Source organism: Ananas comosus, linkage group 21, assembly GCF_001540865.1.
Source record: "Ananas comosus cultivar F153 linkage group 21, ASM154086v1, whole genome shotgun sequence".
Lineage (NCBI taxonomy): Eukaryota > Viridiplantae > Streptophyta > Magnoliopsida > Poales > Bromeliaceae > Ananas > Ananas comosus.
Window position 1 is genome coordinate 8,024,704 of NC_033641.1, and position 22,816 is coordinate 8,047,519.

The window sequence follows — 22,816 nt, forward strand, 5'->3', positions numbered from 1 at the left end:
CTCTCTCTCTCTCTCTCTCTCTCTCTCTCTCTCTCTCTCTCTCACTCTCTCTCTCAACTCGATCTTATGAGAGTTTTCGTAGTACCTCCACCACAAAAACTCAAAAATCGGTAACCTACCTCTCTACACTCTAACTCTACTAGCACCATCCACCACCATCCACCTTATCACAAACTAGGTTCCCAATAATCACAGTGCGGGGCCTAATGTGCAAGGGGCCCGTGCGGCTGTTTAGGCGGCATATGTTTCTTTAAAAAGGACATATGCTTCGCTATCGACATGGACATTTAGTTTGTGATGATGCTTGTCATCATCTCTCGACGATCTCTTTTGTATATATATATATATATATATATATATATATATATATATATATATATATATATATATATATATATATATATGCATATTTACATAATAGTCCATAAGAAAACAACAATTTGTTGGATTGAATGGACCAGCATCTTGCCTTGTGGCAAGAGGCCATGTGGACCGAGTCATGTTCAAAATGGCGTGAGGCTGGGTTGGGCCGAGTCATGTTCGAAGTGGCATGAGACTGGATGGGCAGAGTCACAATTGAGACCCGTGGACACTATATCTGTACGTTTTAAGTGAATTGGTTGCATATTTCTAATAGCTCGAGCTTTTGAAATTAATGGTTAGCGCCAACGATCCGACAAATAATATCAGAGACAGAGGTCACGAGTATGTGCAGATGCTGGAGAGAGGATTGTTTGCTTAAATGGGCTAGCGTCCTGCCCTGTAGCGGGAGGCCATGTGGGCCAAGTCATGTTCGAAATGGCGTGAGATTGGATGGACCGAGTCACAATCAAGACCCGTAGGCGCTATATCTGTACGCTTGAAGTAAATTGATTGCGTATTTCTAACAGCTCGAGCTTTTGGGATTAATAGTTAGCGCCAACTATCCGACAAAAATGGATTCCCAACTCAACAGAAATCATTTGAGAGCTCGAATCCTCAACTTGATGGTCATCCCTCAATCACCCGACTACTAGAGTAAAAAAGTCAGATGCACGAGTCCCAAATTTAAAATCATATGGAAGTTCGAATCCCTGACTTTATGATCAGCATTGAATCAACTAATAACCACTGGACCACAAGTGATTTAGTCGCAGTTCTATTTCAGCGCATTTAAATGAACTTGCCAGTTGAACATTGCCTGTTATTTTTCTTTTCTGACAATCATCTGACAACCAGATATCTTCACAAAAGCTGACACAAAATTCATAAACCAAGAATTTTGTCCTCGAAACCATACACTCTGTAGACCCTCAATAAGACTTACTAATCTTTACCTTTCCCTTTGATGTTCCACACAAGGGAGACATGAATTTAGCACACTCAAAAAAGACCATAAACAGATGAAAAACTAATAACATGTTATGATTGAAATGAAACTCACTTCCCCACCACCATGTGATATCAAGCATCTTCCTCAGTACATGATCCGAGATACGCGATTACAAGGTCGGCTGCTTTCAATCCCGAAGTCATAGCCTTTCCGACAGATAATCCTCCCCTGTGATTACCTGTTGAATTGCGAGGCGGCTTATATGAACGATAAGAATCAAAATATGCGAGAACAGGAAACAAGAAAAGGAGGAATATATATCAAAATTTACGGCATTAAAAGCCCCTCGAGTTCGACTGCACTGAGAGAGGATTGAATCAAAGTAAAATACAGATGGGTAGGCAGGATTTGGTCACTGGGAGTCATCAGTGGCCTCGTCGGGTAAAGGGCAGATCCAATGGGTTACACTAGAAATTTTGGCTCCAACTTGATCCAAACTGAGATCAAGTTGTAATCGATAAACCCATCCCAACGCGATTATTTGACCTATCTGGATACAACAATTTCGACCGCAGACAACTCCCGGTACCTTAAGAGTTGCTAAACTTTCTCTCCTGACCTCGCTCTTCGCTCTTTCGTCTTGTTTTATCCGATCTAATCTCGTGTGCCAAACAAGCCCTTTAGTTCCCCCCAACTTTGTGCTCTCATTCATTTATCCTGTCCAATTTAATCTTGAATGGGAGATGAGGACAAATATGTACCAAAGATACACATAGCCATGCAAACGATCCAATAATGAACGACGACAATGCTATACTAAAAACACACAATGGAAGGTACCATAGTGCCTCTACATTCCTTCTTATCAGGGGGAAAAGGAAAGAGTTTATTGACTTGCCTGCATAGAAGAACCCTGGAAGATTTTTCTCCATCTTTTCTATAGCTTCCAAAACTAAATCATAGTTCTGGCCATACAACGGAAAAGCACTTTTCCAATAGACATGCCTGTAATAGTGTGGAGAAGCATCTGATTAGATTCTCAAACAATAATAATTAACTATATATAAGTAAAAAAAATCAATTGAACCACCAAGAATATGGAAGGGTAAAAAAAAAAAAAATTGATTTCTTCATGGATTGTTACTTCACAAAAGTTGGTTGTCCCTCCACGCCCAACAGCTTTTTAAGATCATCGGTCACAATTTGTTTCAGCACATCCCTACAAACAGCACGCACACAATTTGCATAAGAATGATACGAATGAAGTAGCAAGTAGAACATAATTAATCGAAGAAATGTTCCCATACAATGGAGCTCGTGCTAGTTCCCTATTTCGGCTTCCCCCGAGAAATGTCGTGTATAGATACTGATCGCTGGGAGCTCGATCAGGAAACATCATTGAAGAAAAAAGAGTACCTATTTGACAAAGCAAAGATAGAAACTTGGTAAGATGGATGGCATCCAAAATAAAAGTAAATTTCATGAATGCGACTGGTTCATTTGGAGTCAATTTTTAATTGGAATGCTCACCGAGGGTTTTCAAACCATTTTCTTGTTCCTTAGAGGGCACTAGAACTCCAAATCCCTCCAGAGGTCTTCTAACATTTTCCTTTTTGAAAGCGGTAATGAGGACGGATAAAGGCAGATAATTGACCTTCAGTGCATAAAGAAGAGATGTGAATAAACTGTGAGGGGCTAAATGCTTAATATGAATTGTTTCAACTCCCCATGGGCTAAGTATATGCGAGCAAGGGCCAACAAGTGCTCCAAATATGCCAATCAGAGAAAATTACTCTACTTAAAAGTAGTGATCAAGAATCAAATTTTCTTTTATTATTTCAGTACCGGATGGAGCTCCACAATATTGTCAAGAAGCTACAACATTTTTGGTAAGTAGGCATAGGCGCGTAGCTGGAATTCAGTGGAAGAAGTAACTTTTGAAATTGGAGGTACTGTTCAAAACTTTACGCCGAGCACACAATGGATATCTAACATATTAGGTACTTGTGCTAGCCAACTAATCAAATCACACTGAAACTGTACTGCCACATCAGATAGACAATATGTACCTGAAACTATCAAAGGGCAAGGACAAGAGACAATAGGAACAAAAAGACGATATAAATGAAACACGAATCAAATGGCAACACTTCATGAAGAGTGTTAAATTATATGAGACAATTGTTGTTCTCCAAAAGCTTAAACTACCAGAGAACAGTGTTTTTATATTCTATATTCAACAATCTCCCTCATATCTCAGCTCAAGACTTTTTTGATAAACCCAAGATGTAGACTTGAATTTAATGGAAGAAAATTTGAAAGGTTGGGAAGAAGCCACCATACAACCCTAGAGGGTTTTGTATTATACATAATAGGTACAAAAGCATATAAGGCACACACCAGTTGTCGTACAACTGGATCAATATTAAAGTAGTAATAAATATAAATATCGACAATTATAAACTAATTTCAATCATTCCAAATACATATGCACTAATTACTCTAACAAAATTAATAATGCTAGAAACCTCGTAGGATTTGAATCAAGACCTCCTACTCTTATACTATGTTAAAGAATGTGAAACAACCGTTATTCTCTCAAACCTCAAGCTACCAATGAATGGTGTTTTTATATCTTATTTTCAACAAAAAAGGACAAAGAACTTTAAGGAGAGATGAATATATGAAAACAAACAAACCTAGAACAAGAATCAGAGTTGCGGAAAGGTACAACCCATTAGAAAATGGAAAACGCCAAAAAAAAAAAAATCAATCACTATCATAGATATCTCCCCATCGCACATATAAAATAAATAAAAAGAAAAAGAATAAAATAGGAAACTACCAGAGAGGTGGAATTGAGTAGAAACAATCATCAATGAACTGAATTGTTGAGTTCTAGGAGCCAAGTAGATTTTGATTCTCTATAGGAGCAATTGTTGACTTCCATGACCTCAAAAGACAACATAGTGCAAAAAATTATTTCCAACCTCTTTAGTTGGTTTCTGAAGAAATGTGGAAGCCCAGACCCTAGTGTCACAAGGCACCTGCTCACTGCAGGGTCCAAGGTTCATTTCTCACAGGCTTCACATGCAAAATACAACAGAAAATATATATTGCAACTCAAGGATTTGAACACACCACACTTGAGGTTCTAAGGAAGTGCTGTTCGAAATATATTAAGAATAACGACAGAAGAACTATATCAGTAATAATCAGCAATAAAAAACCAACCTTAGGAAGAAAGTCTAGCACAAAAGGATTTCCACGATTTGTGAATTTCATTTCCTGAACATTAGAAAGCGGAGCCTGGAAGAGAGGACAAAAATAACAAAGAGCAAGAAATGTCTTTGAGCAACTATATTAACTACTAAACATAATAGACGAAACAGCAAGCTTTTCTTACTGTCATTATAACCGCATCAAATGATTGACTGGCTAGATCTTTACTATTGGCATCTTTTGCACCAAGAGAAATTGCCCAGCTACTAGATGGAGAGCTTTCATCATACTTGCACGATAACGACAGAACTTTTGAACTCAACTTTAAACTATCACCTCCGATTTCCTTATATAGTGTGTCCGTGAGCGTCTGCAGAGTTCAAGATAATGCAGAACAAATACAGATTAGATACAATCAGAGTACGTCAACATTAAATCACGTTTCAAGTCAAAACTGAGTAAACTTCAGATGACTAAGTTCGGAGAAGAAAGGAATTACAAGGTGCATGCTATTAATGATGGTGTACCTGCATCCCACCATGAAATGAAAATGAAGCACGTTGGTTTCTTTTCTTCCCTGGAGAAGAACTTCCTGCCGTCTTGTCGTTGCTTTTAGCTGATTTTTTAGCTCGTATGGCCCCAACGATGACAGAACCATACCTGATAGCAGCAACAGGATTGTAAAGGTCTCTATTAGAATTCACATGAGAACAAGTTGAAAGAAGAGTAATTATGATCTCAGTCACTTATCACATAATGGGGACGTTTGGTCCAGCTTCTACTAAACCAAACCGCACGGCCTGGCCAAGTGGGCCGTTTGGAACCCCACAGCTTCTCACACTTCTGCTTTGGCGGGCCGCAATAAGTGCATTAGGAGGCCCAGCGGCAGAGGCCAGAGAGATGGAGTTTCTAGCGAGATGCATCACAAATTACTTAAAACCTTTTTTTCTAATGACCAAAATGCCCTCAAACGAAAGACATAATTTTATATTGTCCTCTTCTTTTATCTTCTTTTTTCTCATCCTTTTCTTCTTTTGTCTTCCGCCATTCAACCCCTCTCTCTCTTATACTATACGGTGAGTTCTTTCAAACTACTACTTTCAATGCCCATCAGCTCCTTTACTCCTCTTTCTCGAGTCCCGAAGAAGAGACGGGCTTGTTGATAAAGCCAGCAGGCTCTCGATGAAACAAAAGTTAGAGTTTCGTGAAGGCAACCAACACTCGCCATCATTGACCACCAACACTACGACCGGAGGGGACGACGGATCTCCATGCCTCAAACAGTAATTAGGGTATGATGCTTGTTGAGGAGGTGNCCACCCACCTCTCGCCATCATTGACCACCAACACTACGACCGGAGGGGACGACGGATCTCCATGCCTCAAACAGTAATTAGGGTATGATGCTTGTTGAGGAGGTGAGGATTGGCAAACTTAGGGGGTTAAGTAAACTGGTAGAGAAATGGAAAAAGAGAGGTCAAATTGCAAGATAATCTTTCCATTGCTGATTGAAAAATGGATTTTGTTTCACAATTCGTCTCTCGTTAATATATTGTGTTTTTCAGATTACTCTTCTTTCCTCCCTTTCTTCCAACCATTTATTTTAATTATATACTGTCCTTCTATTTTGCCTTAAAGTATTGCACTGTTCAGATCTACGTATAGTCGTATATAAATTGATTTGTTTTTTCCAAGTGAATTTTCTATATTAGCTTTCGGAATTGATTTTAAAATATATTTGTATAAGAGATTTGAGATTATTTGAATGAATTTCTAACAATTGATAACTGCCTTAATCTAAGTAATGTTCCTGTCCTTTAGTCTGTTTTACAAAGGTGAAGCGTTTTAATATACTTGATCAAAAGAGATTTCTAGTTGATTGATGTTTACAAAATAATGAAAGTTGTTTTTCGAAATAAAATTTTAAATTGATTTTCCATGTAAAATTAGTTGAATTTAATTAATATTTGAAAAAGATTAGTCTTTTAATAATGGGTATTAATATATTATCTCCTATAATTGATACGTAGTTATAAATAAAAATATATTTTTTTAATGCTTTGTTCTTTGCTAGATATTTTCAAAACACTATAATCTTGAGAACTAAGCACAGGGGGTATTTTGGTCATTTCAGCACTTCGATGTAGTTAGCAGTGCTTAAGCTGGATATTTGCCAAACTTTTTATTATTATTATTTTTTTTCAATCTACAGCATTTTTGTAGTATGATTAGCCAAAAATCCAAATGCCTTACAATTTTTTCTTACAATACAACACTATATCCTACAACACTACCTTCAAAAATTTGGCCAAACAGGGCTGATATTTAGGTTCTCATGCTATTAAATCATCACCTGGTTCAAATCCAAGCCGTCTCCAATTAGAAACAAAAGGAGGGTCATAAGTATATTCCCAGGCTGTCTCCAATTAGGTGTGTCATATCTCTTAATTAGATACCAAAAAAAAAGAAGCTCTTAAGGGTCATATTTTCTAGGACAACTAGAATTAATATAACATGTATTATGAAACTTACCTTTTCTCTAGATCCCATAGCTCTGGAAATGCATGCCGCATCTGTTTGAATGCATTTGAGAAGTAAATTAAAGAGGTAATATAGAGCCTTATAACTGATGCACATCGGAGAAAGGCAACAGAAGAAATGAAATACTTATCACACCTCTGGTTGGAGCAAACCAGTTTGACCAGGAACCGTTTGCACTTTGCAGCATATAATTAGATTTAGATATGATAGAATTAACAAGATTTTGTCATGTTCTTAATAGATTATGTTCATGCTACAACATAGAAAATAGTGTTACCAAGATTTAAAGACAGAATTTTAGCAGAAGTTATTTGGGGTATGAAGAGAGATCTCACGGATAATGATTCTGGATCTCCAGCACTGGTTCCAGCCACAAAAGGATCAACAAGATAATCGACAACCTATGATTGGATTCATAACTATAAAAACCGTTTCAGATTGAAGTAAGAGAGGAAAGCAAGAAAAATTCCAACTAAGCTGATTCAAAGTTAAAAAAGTAAACCGAATTGCTCCCCACCTCTTTTCCGAAGTGACGTTGAAAGAACTTCCTCACACTGCAAAAGAATAATTGCTTATGCTCAAAATCATTTAATAGATAAAATTTGTTAAGAATCTACGTGTTAATACAGATTATGGTGTTTCAAATGAGTGCATGGGATCAAAATGAATTTCAGAACATGCACATAAAATGAATGAAGGTGTACGATCACCAGAAATAAGCTCATTTTTCATCCGCAAAAAAATAATTTGCCGAGTGAAAAAGCAAATTTTCTTCTACATATGTAAAAGAAAATTATATGATATGCTGTTGCCAAATTATTCTTAACAAGAACGGAAAATAAACGGCAGGTGGATTTTCTCTGTTACCTTCTTCAAATACCAATAAGTTCTTAGCAAACAATTAATTTGATTCATAGATACATCACTAAAGTCTCATGTTCTGATCTAAATCATCGAAAAAACTACAATATGTAGCCAACTTTAGCTGCGGGTAAGGAGGAGGCAGAACTAAAACAACAAACAAACAAACACACACCTTTCATGTGATGATTCATCGAACACTTCTGCAGAGCTCATTGTGCCTGATTGCTTCCACAGAAATGGTTCCATGAGTAACTTCAGCTGCAAGCACCAGATGTTAGAGATTACACAATAGTAAAGATTTTTGTAGTAGTTACACAATTTGGAGGAGCTTATATCCAAAAGTGATGTACAAAATGTATAACATGCAGACTGTGGATGCAACATAATGTGCTGAAACCTAAAAATATCAACGAATTTGCTAAGCGGCGTTCACTATCACCAATGCAGATAAATGATGCTTTGATGTAGACATCTGACATTATTGTTAAAGATCATAAATGATAAAACAAACCTTTGATTTGGGAGAAAGGATGCTGCTCGTGATCAGTGCAATGGGATTTGATGGAATCTGATTCAACAAGATAGAATAGCTTTGCAGGTGAAAATTATAGCAAGGAAAGTAAACAAAAACTCGACATATTCTAAAGCAAACTTAGTTACCAGCTGTGGCATTCCGTTCCTCACTATATAACGCTTGTTCTGAGCAATAGGCTGTCACATACAGCAAAATGCACACAGATCAAAGATTCTAGCATTAATTTATCAAATGCTTGAGCTAAAAGTTTGGCCAACGTCATTATAGTTCTTATTCATACAGTGAAATGTTCCGCGATGTCTAGGTAAAGAAAGAAGAAAAAGTGATTCCCTCAAGTTCTTATTCACAAAAAGAAGAGGTAACATAGTTAACCAGATAACTAGTATGCCCAACATAATTATATATATCTTCAAAAAAATTTAAAATTCAAATCATTCTCAAATACATTGCTCATAACTCTTATCTGTTATTGTTTAACTATAAATGAGGACTTGATTGTCACATCTCTTTCTCACATTATCACTAATCTTTAGATAACAAGGCAGAGTATTGTCTTGCTTTATTCTTTGGATGGAATTTCCACTATAAATGTTTGCATTGATCCCCTTTATTCTTCTGAACATGCTTCTCAGTATTTAAAAATAATTTCATGGCTTTTTCCACAAAGAGATGTAGATCCCAAACAGCAGTTCTACAAAGAACTCGAGTCCCGTCTAACTCTACTCAGATCATCAATAAGCAAGAAATCGTTCTGCCAAACACATGTCAAAACTTCAAGATTGAAAGTTTGTCAGAATTCATTATATTGCTTTTGTTCGTTTTCTTTTCCCGAGAATAATTACTTATGAGTAGACAAGATTAATAAGTTAAATGGACTAAGAAATAAGAAATATAAATTTATTAAGAACTCTACTAACATTCCTCAAAACATAACTGTGAATGATGAACATTGTGCTTCAAAAGGAGACGGAAAAATATTTTGTACAATATAATGCAAAAAGTTTCAAAATTATTTCTTAAGACTGCAGATAGATGTTGTCTCAGTACATACAAGCTGTTGCTTGTCTCGAAGGCCAAGGTCATCGATCAATCTTCCGACCTCCATTTCACTTTCTGTCTGCACATAATAAAATACATATAGGTGAGAAGTCAAGCTTACTAAATCTAACTCAAATGTTAAAACTACATTTTTTTTTTACACCTTTTTTCTTTAGCAAAGAAGCCAAAATCATTCAACTAGATATCAGCAAATAACAGAATCTAAATACAAAAAATTGCATATTAATGGTTTGTTCTAGTAAACTAACCATTGTATTTGCCCCTTCATCCCATATAAAACCATTCTCAGAATTGGTCCTTATTTTTCCTCCAGCTCTTTCTTCAGCTTCGAAGACGGTGACCCTCACGCCATTTGACTTCAGCTTATACGCGGCAGCGAGCCCACTGCATATTATTTGCAATTAGCATATCAATGAAATGATCATTTGTAAAGTGTATGATGAACTTCTAACACAGCTATTTACGATATTAATTCCTTAAAATAGTTATAAGAAAATGCTTTTCCGGAGCTTAATTCCTAAATGGTACACTACAACGAATGAAATAGCTCGACCAAAATGAGTTTCTCCGTGCTAGAAAAAGCCTCGGAATTCAAAGGTAGATAAAGAATTCGGCACATTGATCCACAATATGCGAAGCTAGAACACAACTTCCCTCACTATGGTTTAGCACATTTTCACTTTGCCACTCATGCATCAAAACCACAGCTATTTACGATATTAATTCCTTAAAAATAGTGATAAGAAAATGCTTTTCAGGAGCTTAACCACAGCTAAATGGCCACTACGAGGAATGAAATAGGTCGACCAAAATGAGTTTCTTCATGCTAGATAAAGCCCTGGAATTCGAAGTTAGATAAAGAATTCGGCACATTGATCCACAATATGCGAAGCTAGAGCACATCTTCGCCCTTATGGTTTAGCACATTTTCTTGGAGGTGTAATCGCCTGCTGGAACTCTTCGGTGAGTCTCTGGCAATGGCGATTTTCTCTCTTTTGCCACCTTATGCATCAAAATGTTGCAATCAACTACCCAGTGGTTTTTATTTTTGTTTCATCGTGAGGACCTAGCGTTAAACAGGATAGCATGGTGATACTTATCGAAAACCACGGGTGGTAAAGTGCAGGTTATAGAATGATAAAATTCTCTATTGTACCGCAATGTGGTTTGCAAAAACTATGGCGCTACTACTCTGTTCAACAGTAGATCCTTACAGTGAAACAAAAAATAAAACTACAGAGTGGCTAAGTGCAATTTTTTGAATCACAGAATGACAAAGTAAAAATATGCTAAATCACATATAGACAAATTGAAGTTTACTCATTTTTGCTCAAACACTTTAGTCGCTAAATTTTTTTATAAAAAAATCTAAACTTTCAATGAAATGGCCATTTTACCACTTCACCTGCAAAATAATGAACTTATAAGTTTGGTAAAAATTTATAAAACTTACCTCAACTATTACTAATTTGCATTTGACTACCTAACCTTTAAAAATTTTGATTTTACTATCTGATTTTTTAATTTATTTTATTTGAGCCAATTAGTGACTCCTTAACTTCAAAATTTGAATACACCGTTTATCTTTATGGATTTAGTTAGTAAATTTTATGCAGTTTACATAATTATAAATTCATTAAAATAATAATTAGCTTATATTTTGCATCCGAGGAACCATCAAATCACTTAAATCAAACAAATTGAAAGGTTGGGTATTAAAATCAAAATTTTGAAAGGATGTATAGTCGAATCGAAATGGTCTACAGTTCAGATAAGTTTTATACATTTTTACCTATTAGTTTCCTTCAAGCAGGATTAAAAGGTCATCGCATTATAACAAAACTAAGAATATACAATTTTTTACAGTTATATAAATGCAAAAGTTCAGGGACTAAATGATTTCAGCTAAAAGTGCAGGGACCAAATTGCAATAGTGGGATAATACAGGGACCAAAAAGAGACATTCCAGTGTAGCTCAACTCAAGTAAAATACTCATGAACAGCTCAAATTTTACACACACAAAAAAAAAAGGAGAAAAAAGACATGGAATCAAATCAACCTAACTCCAGCGCCAACAATGGCCACCGATTTGATGGGACCTGCACGACAAATTTAAGAAATCTCAGGGCGTTTCGCGCAAAATTGAGATGCGCATTAAAGGGAACGAGGTGGGATTTAGGGAAAGGTGAGGGTTTACTTTGTGATTTTCCACCTTCCATGGAGGAGGAGGAGGCAGCGATGGTGGCGGGGTTTGGGGATAGGGGTTTAAGTGGTGGTGCGCGAAGATGATGAGGACGGTGTCCGCATACGAAATCGCGTGCGGGGTAGCCGCAGCGGTGGGAATTGGGGATCTGGGATGTGACCCCATACGACGACATGCGCGGATAGGCCGCACCGGCTAGTTTAGTAGGGATGTGCGTAATCAGAATTTACCCCTAATTACAGTTTATGAGTGAAGTTGCAATTAGGCAAGTTGCATTGCTTAAAATTATTTGAGACTAAATTGTAATTTTTTAAACAGTATAATTTTTTTTTTTTTATGGTGTAATTTAGTTTCAAATAATTTTAAATTGTACAACTTCGTAACTTCTTTTCAATTAATCAATGTAACTTCTTTTCTTTTTCCGCCTTCTTTGCTTTTTGGCATTTTCTGGAATGATTATTTTTTCTGACTTCTTTATTTTTTGGTTTTTTCTATACCAATCACAATATATGATAGCCTTTCTAGAAGAAAAAATATATATTCTTTTTTCTTTTTTTTTGTATTCTTTCTTCTTTTTTTTTTTTCTTCCGCCGATTGTATTATTTTTCGCTGTCATGCCTCCTCCCTCACCTTCTTCCACAGCAAACTCTCCTGCCTCGACAAACTCTCCCTCCCCATCCTCCTCAAATTATGAGGCACTCTCGTCGCCACCCATGACCACACCCTTCGCCGCAGTCTCACCTTAGTGATTTGTATCGTATTCGAACCCGCGTTGCTACCACCGACATCGACAGAGATATGGGCAACGTAGGAGAGAGGAGCATGACGTCAATGTGTGGGGGCAGTGGAGTAGAGAGAGAAAGCAAGAAAAAAAAAAGAAGGAACAACAAGGAGGAGGGAGACAGAGAGGAGACATAAACAAATGAGAGAGAGAAAGGAGGGAAAAAGAGAAATAAGAACATTTTGATCAATTTACTAAAAAAAAAAATCTAGAGCTAATTTCAAAAAAAAATAACTTATTTTAGTGAAAACGCAAAACCGGTGGATTTTTAATGCAATTTGGTCTATAATTTTGAGAGCGATGCTACTAGTATAATCTAGAATGGCATGTAAATCTTACACCCACTTCATCTCAAAGTCATTAATATGCTACTTATCACATCAACTTTTTTGTTTATACTAAAAATTATTTATATTTTTCTCAATTTTAAAATAGAGGGACCGGCCGTCCCTAGCGCAAGTGGCAAAGGATTTGGTGGTCCGTACCCGAGGTCCCAAGTTGAAATTTTAGTTGATTCATATTTTCGGCTTAGTTTATTTTTTTAAAAAAAATCAATGAAGCAGATATAAGATCTACATCCACTTAAAATGAAAGGACCGACCGTCCCTAGCGCAAGGGGCAAAAGGCTTGGTGGTTCGTACCTTAAATCCCAAGTTCGAATTCTAGTTGATTCACATTTGCAGCTAAGTTTATTTGTAAAAGAAATAAACGAAGTAGATGTAAGATCTACATCCACTAAGGGCCTGTTTGTTTGCATGGAAGTCGGGTGGAAGTGGGTGGGAGGGAGTGATTTTCGGTGAAAAATGACCACTTTCGTTATTTGGTTCACCGTAAAAAAATTACAGTCAAAACTCTAGTTACCCTGAAACAGCGTAATTGGGCCGAAATCAATTATGGTGAAGGAAGGTGAAGAAAAAATAATAAAATAAAATACTAGGTAGAGATAGTTATATTTAAATATATTTAAAAATTTGGTTAGTTAAGTTTTAATATTTTTTAATTTAGTTTGTACAATTAAAATATAATAAATATTGATTTATTAAGTATTAATATTTTTTTGTTTTATTACTACAATTTATGTATAAAAAAATAATTTAGTTGTTTTAAATTAAATTATAATTATATAAAAATATAATTATTTTTATTTTTATTTATTAAATTATTTATTATTTATATATAAATTATAGTTTTACATCATATACTTTCTCCAATCAAACAACAGAACTAATAAAACTTCACTTCCATAACTACAAAACAAATAGCGGAGAAGAAGTAGTTTTCACCGAATTTCACTTCAACCCAAAGTCCAGTTTCGGTGAAACAAACATTCCCTAAGCGTGTGTAAGATCTACATCCACTTTTCACAGTATTGACAATAACACTCTCCACTTCAAATTTCAAAACATTCAGGGGGTGTTTGGAAATGCAGAGCAGGCTCCATGGGCTGTTAACTAATTTGGGCCGAGTAGAAAAAGCACATTTCCACAAGCCCATGTCCACATTCCTCAATTTGTGTTTGTATTTGACAATCGTGTTAATTTAAAAATTACCTTGATATCTATATCAGGATCCTGAAAATGCTCAAACATTAAACTTAATTTTTGTTCATGTTATATCATGGCAATTTAAAAGTGACCTTAATGTTCTATAACAGGTTCCTGAAAATGCTCAAACAATAACTTAATTTTTATTCGTGTTATATATATATCGTATCATTATTGCATCATTTTTTAGTTAAATAGGTTGATTAAACGCAGCAAATGAAATCACAAGATAGTGGAATATAAATACGCTAAATAATGAAAAGGTTTTTCTATAGCAGTAAATAAATGTCAAATGAACATCTAGGCATCAAAAATGAAAACAAGAGTACATGGCCTTGTTTGGTATTATTGTGTTTTTTTTTAAATGTAATTGGACGTGCCAGCGAATATATTTTTCTCATTTGGTTGTGCTCAGTTTAGGGCTGGCAAATGAGCGAGCCGGCTCGCGTTCGACTCGCGTTCGACTTGATATTTGGCTCACTCGAGCTCGACTCAAAATTAAATGAGTTGAGCTTGAACAAAAAAAAAAACTTGAAATTCATTTCAAGCTGAGCTTGAGTATTACTCGGCTCGTTCGAATTAGGCTCGAAAAGCTCGAATATATATATATATATATATATAGAGAGAGAGAGAGAGAGAGAGAGAGAGAGAGAGAGAGAGAGAGTTGGATTGGGCTACTATTAGTAGCAAAATTCTATTGTTGCTACCAGTTTTTTAGCTTTTGGATCAACTCTTTTCATCATTTCTAACCATTGGATTAAATACTATAACACAGTGGGGACCACTCAACCCTAGGGGGACCACTCAACTCTAACTGACTAATGTCACCCTAAATTAACCATATACTACACAATTATAGCCAACCTATATATCACCTAAATTAACCAAATATAGTTCAGTTATTACTAAATATGGCAGTATTATAAACCAAACTCAGTTTTACTTTTATTCTTGGCTATTTTTGTGACACCTGTAGGATTTAGAACAATCCTATATTTAAAATATAATATGATTAAACTTCATAACTCGGCTATAGTATGTTAGGCAGTAGTTAGATCCAAAAAGTTAAAAGAGTTAAGCGTATTAGGGCAAGTAATTCTAGGATGGATAACACCATGGGCAGTGCGACATCATAGCTGGTATCAGAGCCAATCACTATTCGAAAATATGTGAGATAAGTCTCAGTTAAGATAAAGTCATATAGTGGATAAAACGCCGCTCACTCTCAAGTTTTAATCCGACTATAGCATGTTGGGCAATGATTAGACCCAAAAGATTAAAAAAATTAAGCATGTTAGGAATAAAGTAGTTCTAGGACGTCACAATTCTGAAAGAATCCTAATATTCGTTATGCTCGAGCCGAATTGGGTCTAACTATTTACCCTACATTCCTACAACAATAAATAAAAGAGATATGTTGAGCCCTATGATCATGCACTCATAGAGGCTAATGTTTTTTTTTTTTTTTTTGAGAAAAAAAGTAGCATGCTATCTGTTTCATTCATTAGATAAATAAATTTAGCTACATAGGATGAGACAGCTAGGGTCTAAGAAAGCGATAAAACAAAAGAAAGAGGAACTAAAAAAAGATCTAAAAAGTACTAAAAATAGCACAGAGTCTAACAAAGAAACGGCCTCACCCAACTTTACAAAAATCAGTCCACTCCTTCGCCAGTACTCTAATACGATGAGCCGTAGAGATAGCATTCATGGATAGGTTTCGAAAAATAACATTATTTTTTTCGCATCAAATCGTCCACCACAAAACCACCACAAGTATCTGAGACTTCAGATCGTCAGACGGCGACCCCCTCCCCGTAGAAGCTAAAGTTATATGCTTTCATAAGAAGATACCATAGCACATCATGGCAACTAATGGGTTTGAGAATATGGGCCCTTCTTTCTTTTCCGTCCCTGTTGGGTTTTAGAATTTTCACCCCCGTCTTGTCCCCGCCAATACGAGATAGTAACCGCTGTCTTTGTCCTCGTTCCCGCGAAAATCTTGTAAATTTTGAAAAATGTATTGAATTAATTTTTATTTAGAATTTAAATAAATTTTATTAAATGTTAATCTAATTCAGTTTAAATTACGGCATATCAAATTACTAAAAATGTATAGTAATCAGTATTATTCAAGTAATGTACTTAATAAAAAAATAAAAATATATTTAAAGTAGTTGAGTAAAGTAAAAAATATATTTAAAGTAGTTGAGTAAAGTAAAAATATATTAAAAGCATTCAATTTAGTATTCTGTATCTATAAATATATTAAAAAGGGTTAATTTCAAACAACTTCCTATAAGCATATCAAAAAACAAATATATCCCTATAAAGTTTAACTTTTCATATTTATCTCTTCAAAAGTTCAGTGATATTCATATTTGCCCCTTTGGTTTATTGCCGATAGAGTGTTGCTTATTTTTTAATCGAAAATAAGTGAAATCATATTTTTGTCTTTACAAATTAATATGTCCCTCCAAAAATCCCTATTGTTTGAATTATACAGAAGTATCCTTCTAAAAATCTTTAACCGTCATTTTCTTTCTTTCTGCTATCACAAATAATATAAAGGGGTAAAAAGGTTAATTTATCTCATTCACTAATCAAGATTAAGTATTTTATGTGTAGTTAACTATATTTTTCTGAGGATCCTAATAGCTGGATATATTTGAAAACGTTAGAATTTTTATAAGAATAAATATAAAGAGTTGAACTTTATAGAAATATATGTGCTATTCAATATGTTTACAAGAAGCTACATACAATTAATCCTATTAAAAACTACGTAATCATATCAATATATTATTTTGCGGGGATCAAAAATTTTGCAAGACATGGAATAGCATCTCCACCTCCACCGGATCCCGATCCCTACGACACAAAATCTTGCCCTATTTAACAAAGATGAAAATTGATTTGAACAAAGCATTTTTTTTTTCAATTTTAACTTTTTAAAGTTAAATAGTAATAACTAGGTTAATAGGGTAACGCAGTTGATATACTGCGAATTCAGTTCCGTAAATATTGCAATTCGTAACTAGAAGGAGCTTTTACTTTTCCTAAAAGTCATGATCATGAGCCAAAATTCCTATCAACTCCTCTCACTACATCTTATCTTTCTTTACAATTCAAAACCAACACATTGAAAATTTGAAATTAATCAATGATTCCATGGTTGCTTAATTAGCTCAAGAATAAAATAAGAAAACCCATGTAGAATTTTTCCTCATCCAAGTAGGAGAGACAAATACATACATGAGGTGAGACCACAACCCACATGATAGAAACACTTCAACAACCTCTACTTGTTGTTCTCACATCTCACCTTATTACTTTTTTAAATCAATGCCCATATATTTCACATGGCCTTTTCATTAGTATAATATTCCTCCATTGATCAAATAAAATATTTAATGGCTATGGTGGGAGCTACTCTTCATAATTTCTTTGCTTTTCTTTTTATAATTATTACCAATTAGTATAACATCATCATGGTGGTGGGCATGAGGAAATAATGAAGAATCTCCCTTTTTCTAGCTAGCAATTATTTTATTTTATGCTAGATTATACTCTTGATCCTTAAATTTTAGTTTTTTATAATTTTTTGCTCACTGTTGTTCTCTAAAAACTTAAGCCGTCAGAAATAGTATTTTTAATATTTATATTTAGTAAACTTCATAAATTATTACAATTAAATTCTACAACTAAATTGACTTAATTCGGCATATAATTACTAATGTGAAAGTGATGTAGCAATTTTAATTACTGTTGTGTCATCAATTATAACACTATTATATCACTTTCGAATCAATGGAACACCAATTTTTAATCAACGAAATTAGATTGTGAGACTTAATAGTAACAATTTATAAAGTAAGTTTGAGCAAGAAAATTTAATAAATTGAAGTTTAGGACAAGTCACACTGAGGTCTATATATGGACACTGTTTTTGTACGCTTTAAGTGAATTAGTTGATTGCTTTTCTATCAATTCGAGCTTTTGAATTGTGATAGACGTTAACGATCCAACAAATTATATTAGAATAGGTCACAAGTTCAATTTCTGTGTGCTGTAATCTAGAATATGTTACAAGTTCAATTTTTGCAAATTATGATTTGTGTTAAGTGCTGAGACATGCTTTGAATGAATTATAAGTATGTTCAGAAAACTCTTTCATTAATTAACCAAAAGGCTTTGTGCTTTTACCAGTACAAAAAGCCTTTGTCATTTTCATATTATTTTTTGAAAACATAAGATCCAAGTAAATGGCCGACGAAATCGTTACATATTAACTCCCCAATTTGGGTAAAAAAGGTAATAAAACCAAAAACATGATTGTTTCATCGGAAGTAGATCGAGAAGGTGAAGTTGTTTTCAGCCGTAAAACCTTTACTTTCAAATTTTGATCCAAGTAAATGGCCGACGAAATCGTTACATATTAACCCCCCAATTTGGGTAAAAAAGGTAATAAAACCAAAAACATGATTGTTTCATCAGAAGTAGATCGAGAAGGTGAAGTTGTTTTCAGCTATAAAACCTTTACTTTCAAATTTTGATCCAAGTAAATGGCCGACGAAATCGTTATATATTAACCCTCCAATTTGGGTAAAAAAGATAATAAAACTAAAAACATGATTGTTTCATCGGAAGTAAATCGAGAAGGTGAAGTTGTTTTCGGCCGTAAAACCTTTACTTTTAAATTTTGATTCGCTATTAATTAATCAAATTTGTCTGTGGTACCACTTTTCCAAAACATCATAATTGCTTTCCCTCTGGGTGACAAGAAAATCAATTATGAAAGAGAAACTGACAAAAATAATAACAAATTAACTTATGCATTTTGTTACCAAGCCTCTAATGTGCTACAAATATAAAAAGTAACTAACAACAGTTCCAAAGATCATTGTCTCTCTATCAAATAAACAGTAGTGGTAAAATAATTTTGAGATAATTATCTATATACCCCTCAAAATTTTAAAAATACCTTACTTATCCGTACTTTTTTTTCTTTCCAATATACCCCTCCTATGTTTTTTTTTTTTTTTTTTTTTTTTTTTTTTTTTTTTTTTGAGAGAGAGAGAGATAGGTAACACGCTACCCGCTTCGTTTATTTCATTTAGAAATAAACTTAGCTAGAAATGTGAATTAACTAGGATTCGAACTTGGGTCTCGGATACCAACCATCAAGCCCTTTGCCATATACCCCTCATATGTTCCTCCGTTATTTCAAAATATCCTTACAGTTACCATCCGTTAAATTAACTTGAGTTAAACGTGAGTTAGATATCTACCAGAGTTTAAAAAAAATTAAAATACCTCTTTTGCCCTTAACTTAAAAGCAAATAAGAAATATGGGTGATGGTAAAAGGATATATTTGAAATGACCAAAAATTAAAATATTTTTTGTACCCCTAATTTAAAGGCAAATAAGAAAAATTGGAGTAGGGCTAGAATACTTTTACAAGTATCACCCAAGTGATACTTGTGTGTTTTTAGCCATTGGATCTACTTTTTGATTACTAATAGCCTTTGGATCAAACACTATTCCACCTACCACCACCTGCCACCACCTATCATCATCATCTTAACTTCACATCTCTCCATCCAAGGGCTAAAAACACACAAGTATCACTTGGATGATACTTTTACAAGTATTCTAGCTCTACTCGAAAAATTGGTAATGGTAGAATGATATATTTGAAAGAACAAAATAATAATTTTATAGAAATAACACTTATTGCTAACAGAATTTAACTCTAGGAGTATATTGAAAATAATTTGGAATGTAAAAAGAGTATTTTCAATATTAGCCTTTTAAGAGGGGTAAACAAAAAAGTCGTGAACTTTTCAGGAATATATAAGCAATTGCCCTAATAATATTCATATAAACTTTAGTTTGACAGAAAAAATTATTTTTAACCTAAAAATTAGTTACCAACAAACAAATAGACAAAAAAGCCTCGTGCTTGCCATAAAAAACAGGCACAAATTTTTATTTTTATTTTTTCAAATCAAAATTAATTTTTTCTTACATTATTATGATACAATATAGTTAGGTTAGGTAGGAAAGAATAAAAAAAAATAGTAAAAACAATCCCTAGTGCAGCTTTAAGATCCGTGCAGTTATAATGAAAAACGGCAGATTAAATTGTCTCACGTTGCGGACTGCCCCCCTTCCTATATTTTGTCATAGATTTGGCAGCACGATAACAAAAACAGTGGCCGCAGAAAACGACGTATGAGCAGAAAAGGTGGTGGCCGCTGTTGGGCCGTTTACAGTCCTTGTGGGCCCGGCCACGTCACCATCCACACCACCGGGCCCACTTTTTGGATGGTCGTCATCATTCTCCCCAGTCCCCACCCCTTCATTTTTTTTTTTTTTTTTTTAACAAGTGTATATTTGGCCCTAAATTTTATGGGGCTAAATTACATTTTCAATTCTCAAATTATAAAACCGATAATATTTTAGCCCTTAAATTTTAATTTATTATTATTTTTAGTTTGAATTTTTAGAATTACTAAAATTAAGTTCCATAACATAATTTAGTCGATCGAATATTGCGTATCGCTGATGAAAAGTGAATTATAATTTTAATATTGGCACATAAAGTTGCTGCATCACTTCTACATTAAAAATATATCAATATTTTAAACAATGAAACTAGATATAGCAGTATAGCACTTGATCGTAATAATTCTGAAAATTCGAACATAAAATTATAATAAATTAAAGTTTAAGGACTAAAGTGTCACCAGCATCATAGTTTGGGGATAAAATTTGCAATTTATCCTTTTACCTATTTCATTATAATCATTAAATATGATAAACTTTAAATACCACCCATGTGATTCTGCACTTTAATTCTTATTTTAGTACCATGTGGTTTAAAGTGTATTAATTTAGTACCCTATAGTTTCATTTTTCTCTTTTCGTCAACCCCTCCGTTAACTTTTCGTTAAATCATATACAAAAAACTTCAGATACCCCACCTTTAGTTTTAACTTTTTCACTGATTTAATGAAAAAACTTAGTGGAGGGGATAACAAAAAGAGAAAAAAAAAATCACAGTGTATGAAAGTGATACACTTTAAATCACAGAGTACTAAAGTGGAAATGTACGAAACCACAGGGTGGTATTTTAAATAGCGCGTAGTGCCATAATTAAAATTTATAATAATGTACCATATTATGCCAGATGGAGTAATATAGTACATTGGACAGTACTTTTATATAAATTATAAAAAATTAGATTGGATTAGTCATTAATTATAGTTCGCGACAATCATTTAACTTTTAAGAATAAGATAAATTTAAAAACATTTAAATTATTTGATTTTTACATAATTTCCTTTCTCTTTTTTGAAATGTTTGTAATATATATTTGGAGTCTCTCCTACAACACATTTCTCACCTTTCTCATGTAACCCCAAACATTTGAAATTGTTTTTTTAAATTATTACACAAAAATTTACTAAAATTAGCAGATATATAATGTAGATTTTGTATCTAAAAATATATTTATCTTAGCTGCAACTTAAGTAATAGATCAAAAATTAGAAAACATATATGATACATTTTTTACATACTGCATTAGCTATATAACATGCATCATCCAACAACTTGAGTTTTTAATGTTTTTGAATCTAAATTTAATAATTATTTTTAAATTTTGAATCAATTTATGGTGGTGATAAAATATAAATTTGACATTGGTATCATTTTTTGTTAAAAATAAATTGGTGCATTTTTTTTTTTTTGCATGAGTAATCAAGACCAATGATTTAAAACCAGGCAGAATAAGTCAGTTCAATCGAATCGATGAACCAGCTGATTTTAATCAGACATGTTAGAATTTTTATTTTTTTTTACTAAGTCTTATTAAAATCCAATTTATTAAAATCAACTTAGTTAATTTTATTTTCTATTAGCGCAAATTAGTCTTCTAAAAAGTAAAACCTGAAAACTTATATCTATTTAATTTGAACTAAAAATTAATATTTTGTAATTAAGTATGATACTAGAATGATAACATATGCATATTTTTATATGTAATATGCTCTTCGAAACTTTAAAACTAGTTTATTTATTTCTGAAGGATCAAAAAACTTTTGTTGAGTTTAAATAATTCCTTCAAATATCCCAATTTTCTCTAACATTGATTAATAAAATTAAATATTAGAAGAGTATTTTGATAGTTTCAGAATAAATTTAAAAATTTTACATAATAATAAGGAATAAATAACCATTGACTCAATAATATTTTCGTGTCGCGGTTCGATCTGATCCGTAAAACTTTGATCTATACACCAAATAAAGCATCTAAGGATGGTTTTTTTTTTTTTTTTTTTTTTTTTTTTTTGCTTTTTTTTTAAGGATTATGGTTTTTTTTTTAAAAAAAAAGCTAAAAAAAAAGTTCAAAAAAAAGTACTTCTAGAAGACGTGGACGGTTGACGTTTCGCCGGACACCAACGGCACTCTCCTGGCGCCGAGTCGGGTGCTTCCCCACCGTCCGATCACGATCCAACGGTTCGTATTCTCCAGGGAGTCGCGCCATTTCTTACCTATAACAAGTGTACCCCGCGCGCGAGCGTACTTTGACGCGCACCGACGAGAAATTATTAGTGGACCTGGTCCACCACGTCATCCATGAACCTCTTAAAGCACTTGTCTCTATATATATTTTTTCATGCTCCGGTTGCACCGGGTACAGTACAATTTGATGAGATATTGTAAATAATATTATTTAAGAAAAG

The 22,816-nt window shown here is 33.8% G+C and overlaps 1 protein-coding gene across 3 annotated transcripts; it reads right to left on the reverse strand.

Moving 5' to 3' along the window:
* LOC109726506 (protoporphyrinogen oxidase, mitochondrial) lies at positions 1,152–11,927 on the reverse strand. 3 transcript variants are annotated; one of them, XM_020256119.1, is made up of 19 exons: positions 11,732–11,927; positions 11,594–11,633; positions 9,782–9,917; positions 9,526–9,591; positions 8,600–8,650; positions 8,451–8,507; positions 8,112–8,197; positions 7,593–7,629; positions 7,411–7,476; positions 7,067–7,107; positions 5,285–5,443; positions 5,062–5,194; positions 4,719–4,904; positions 4,547–4,621; positions 2,843–2,966; positions 2,620–2,728; positions 2,457–2,531; positions 2,211–2,317; positions 1,152–1,550 (listed from the first exon to the last, which is right to left on the reverse strand). In XM_020256119.1, the coding sequence occupies exons 1-19, from the start codon at positions 11,910–11,912 to the stop codon at positions 1,444–1,446; spliced, it is 1,836 nt and encodes a 611-aa protein (XP_020111708.1). In that variant the 5' UTR covers positions 11,913–11,927; the 3' UTR covers positions 1,152–1,443. The 3 variants fall into 3 exon arrangements, 2 of the variants coding, with proteins under 2 accessions (XP_020111708.1, XP_020111709.1); XM_020256120.1 differs by lacking the exon at positions 5,285–5,443; XR_002220541.1 differs by lacking the exons at positions 1,152–1,550; positions 2,211–2,317; positions 2,457–2,531; positions 2,620–2,728 and adding an exon at positions 4,303–4,396 and having other exon boundaries at positions 2,929–2,966.

Excerpts from the sequence above, each read along its gene's own strand:
- LOC109726506 (XM_020256119.1), bottom strand. The coding sequence starts at position 11,912 with ATGTCGTCGTATGGGGTCACATCCCAGATCCCCAATTCCCACCGCTGC. Across the intron at positions 8,198-8,450 it reads TCCTTTCTCCCAAATCAAAG|CTGAAGTTACTCATGGAACC; the intron begins GTTTGTTTTATC and ends TGGTGCTTGCAG. Across the intron at positions 2,729-2,842 it reads AAATGGTTTGAAAACCCTCG|GTACTCTTTTTTCTTCAATG; the intron begins GTGAGCATTCCA and ends TTTGTCAAATAG.